The sequence below is a fragment of the Arachis ipaensis genome, chromosome B10, assembly GCF_000816755.2.
Source record: "Arachis ipaensis cultivar K30076 chromosome B10, Araip1.1, whole genome shotgun sequence".
Classification (NCBI taxonomy): domain Eukaryota; kingdom Viridiplantae; phylum Streptophyta; class Magnoliopsida; order Fabales; family Fabaceae; genus Arachis; species Arachis ipaensis.
In genome coordinates, this window is record NC_029794.2 from 129,433,121 (window position 1) to 129,435,808 (window position 2,688).

The 2,688-nt window shown below is 31.1% G+C and overlaps 1 protein-coding gene across 1 annotated transcript in view; it reads right to left on the reverse strand.

Annotated features, from left to right (window-relative positions):
* LOC107623148 (coumaroyl-CoA:anthocyanidin 3-O-glucoside-6''-O-coumaroyltransferase 1) overlaps positions 1,022 to 2,688 on the reverse strand; it is a gene marked incomplete in the record, with an annotated part of 7,783 nt that continues 6,116 nt past the window's right edge. Inside the window, 1 exon segment of the mRNA XM_016325306.2 lies at positions 1,022 to 2,027. Coding sequence (XP_016180792.1) covers positions 1,077 to 2,027 — 951 coding nt within the window.

Sequence of the window (2,688 nt, forward strand, 5' to 3'; positions counted from 1 at the left end):
TAATAATAATAATAATAATAATAATAACGATAACAACAACAACAAAAACAACAACAATCTCTTTGTACAATCCTTTAATAAACTAAAGGATTGAATAAACACCCGTTATGTATATAATTAATATTAGTGTTTAATACGATAAAGTTTAATTTACTGAATATATTACCACTAGAGTAAATAACAATATTTACGATTTAACTTATTCAGTAATAATGAAAACTAAACCTTAATTTACTCTTATTTTGGCCTATAATAGAAAACAAGGAATCTATTAATAGAAAAACCTAAAATCTATATAATAGAAAACCCGAAATCTATGATAAAATAAACCCGAATTCCCAAATTACCCACGGTACGAGTTTATATTTATCTGGAAGTCCCAAAGCCAGGGGTTATATGGTTTCGGCGGAAACAACGAGAAAAGGGTAGTTTTCTCAACGTCAAGTCGGAGGATCCTTATGTCTTCCGAAACCAACTCCTTCTAGCTTTCTTGGTGTTTTAGGTTTGAGAAGGTTAGCATACTAAGTACAAATACTTAAGTCCATGCGAAGGCGTAATACAATACTGTATAAAAACCACTAAGTTATACCTACTAGACCCAATAATTTTAATTAAATAAGATTGTTCACCATAGTCTCGGTAGGTATTAATTTAGTAGCTTTTATAAGCTAAAATAAAATTACCTAGTTATATATATGTATACGCAACAAGTAGGCTTTAACAACGTGTTTAACAAGGGTAATACACAGACGTAGTTATGCATATATATGCGTAATATATATATATTTTGTATAAGGCCATATGACAAAACCAAGCGATATATATATACAATGCGTATACATATAATAACCTACTATATATGTTGAAAGTGCCATATATTGTACATTAATAATAATAATAATAAAAAAAAAAAATACAATTACAACAGAGCCAATGTATATATATATGCCAGTTTATCTATAAAAAAAATAGTACACAAAAAGCATATAAAAACATTGACATATATTAACCGTAAAAATAATAGAACAAAAGTTAGTTTCAGATAGATCATCTCTGATTACACACAAAAGGAGAGTCTAATCACAACCTATAATACTTGTAATGTGTTCTTTCAAAATAGTATTGAAATTTTCCATTTCACTCCTTTCAAGAGTGAGTCCAATTTCAACTCCACCATTATCATCCTTAGAATCACACAGAGAGAATACCCTTGAATGCAATACATGAATTACGTCACTTTTCTTGGGCTTTCCCCACCCAAAATCAGTTTCATAAACATCATGCTTTGCTGACCCTATAGCTATTACCCTACATTCTTCCGATGTCCCTAACTCGTTAAAATGTGTCATCAAATCTTCAATCTCTTTCAAACCATCGCACTTAAACTCTCTAATTTTGCTTTCAATAGCAATAGCTGCTTCAACAATCCCATTTTCCACCACTAGCTTGCCCTTCTCGAGTTCCACGACCGGCCGAGAAAGGCAGTTTCCAAAGTATGTCGATGGAATAGACAATTCTCCACAGTTTCGACAATCTGCTGGGAATGTAAACTTGCATGTTTCATAGGCATCAGTATTAATGTAATAATATTTTACCATGCATACCCAAAGCAAAGAACAAGTCACCACATAGGTCGATATGATCAACGACTCTGTACTTAATCCCATTTTTTTGCATTCAAGGTATATCCATTTCTTGATTTTCTCCACCTGCTCACGGCTCAGGGTAAACGTAAAGCGAACCTTGTCACTGGGAACATCAACAAGTATGCCAAAAGACTTCACGATCTTCGTAAAAGAACTTGAAAGTTCCTCCAAGAAAACGAGCTTTAGCCCTCTCCAGTCTTCGATGGCGTCTCTGTTGTGTAGTGGCAGTTGAAGAGATTCTTTAACGGAATCCATGTCTTCACCTCTTGTCCTACAAACGGAAGCCCAGAACTTGATGAAATGATGAAAGGCTCTTCCGTCAGCAACAACGTGATTAAAGCCGACGCACATGCTGAAGCCATAGTTGGGTAGGACAGTGATCTGAAACCATGGTCCATTGGAATTTTAGATTTATGTTATATGCATATCTGAAGAAAAAATATTACATGCGCAAAAACTAGGCTAATTTTTTTTAGGGGAATGGTAGAGAAAGAATGACTATTTTGAATAACATGAACAACCACCAATCAAATAAAAATATACTACACTTTTAAATTAATCATCTAAATTTTAATATTAAAATAACTATCCGTACACTAATAAAATGAACATTCGATATATCTATTATTCACATTGTTTAATATTTTCATTATCTACCTATACTTTTCATTTTTTTTTATTATGAAAGTAGAAATGGTGATATACTTTAATATTGTAATTTTTTGTATTTTTTAAAACTGTGGAAAGTACACAAAATGGAAGGTTTGATTTCTGTACTTTAAATTTTTTTATTTTTTTTAATACAAATCGAACAGTCCGATTTGTGTACCTATCAGAAATCGGATGGTCTGATTTTTGCATATCTACATTTAAAAAAATACCACTACCATTCTAATATTAAAAATAAAAAGTTCCAAAAACTATTAGACATTATTTTAGTAAACTATATTAAATTATTTAATATTCTCAATTATCAACTTTATATAATAGCAGTTACACGTGAATCTTGATTTAACAGAATAATCAAATGTGTTTATAAAAA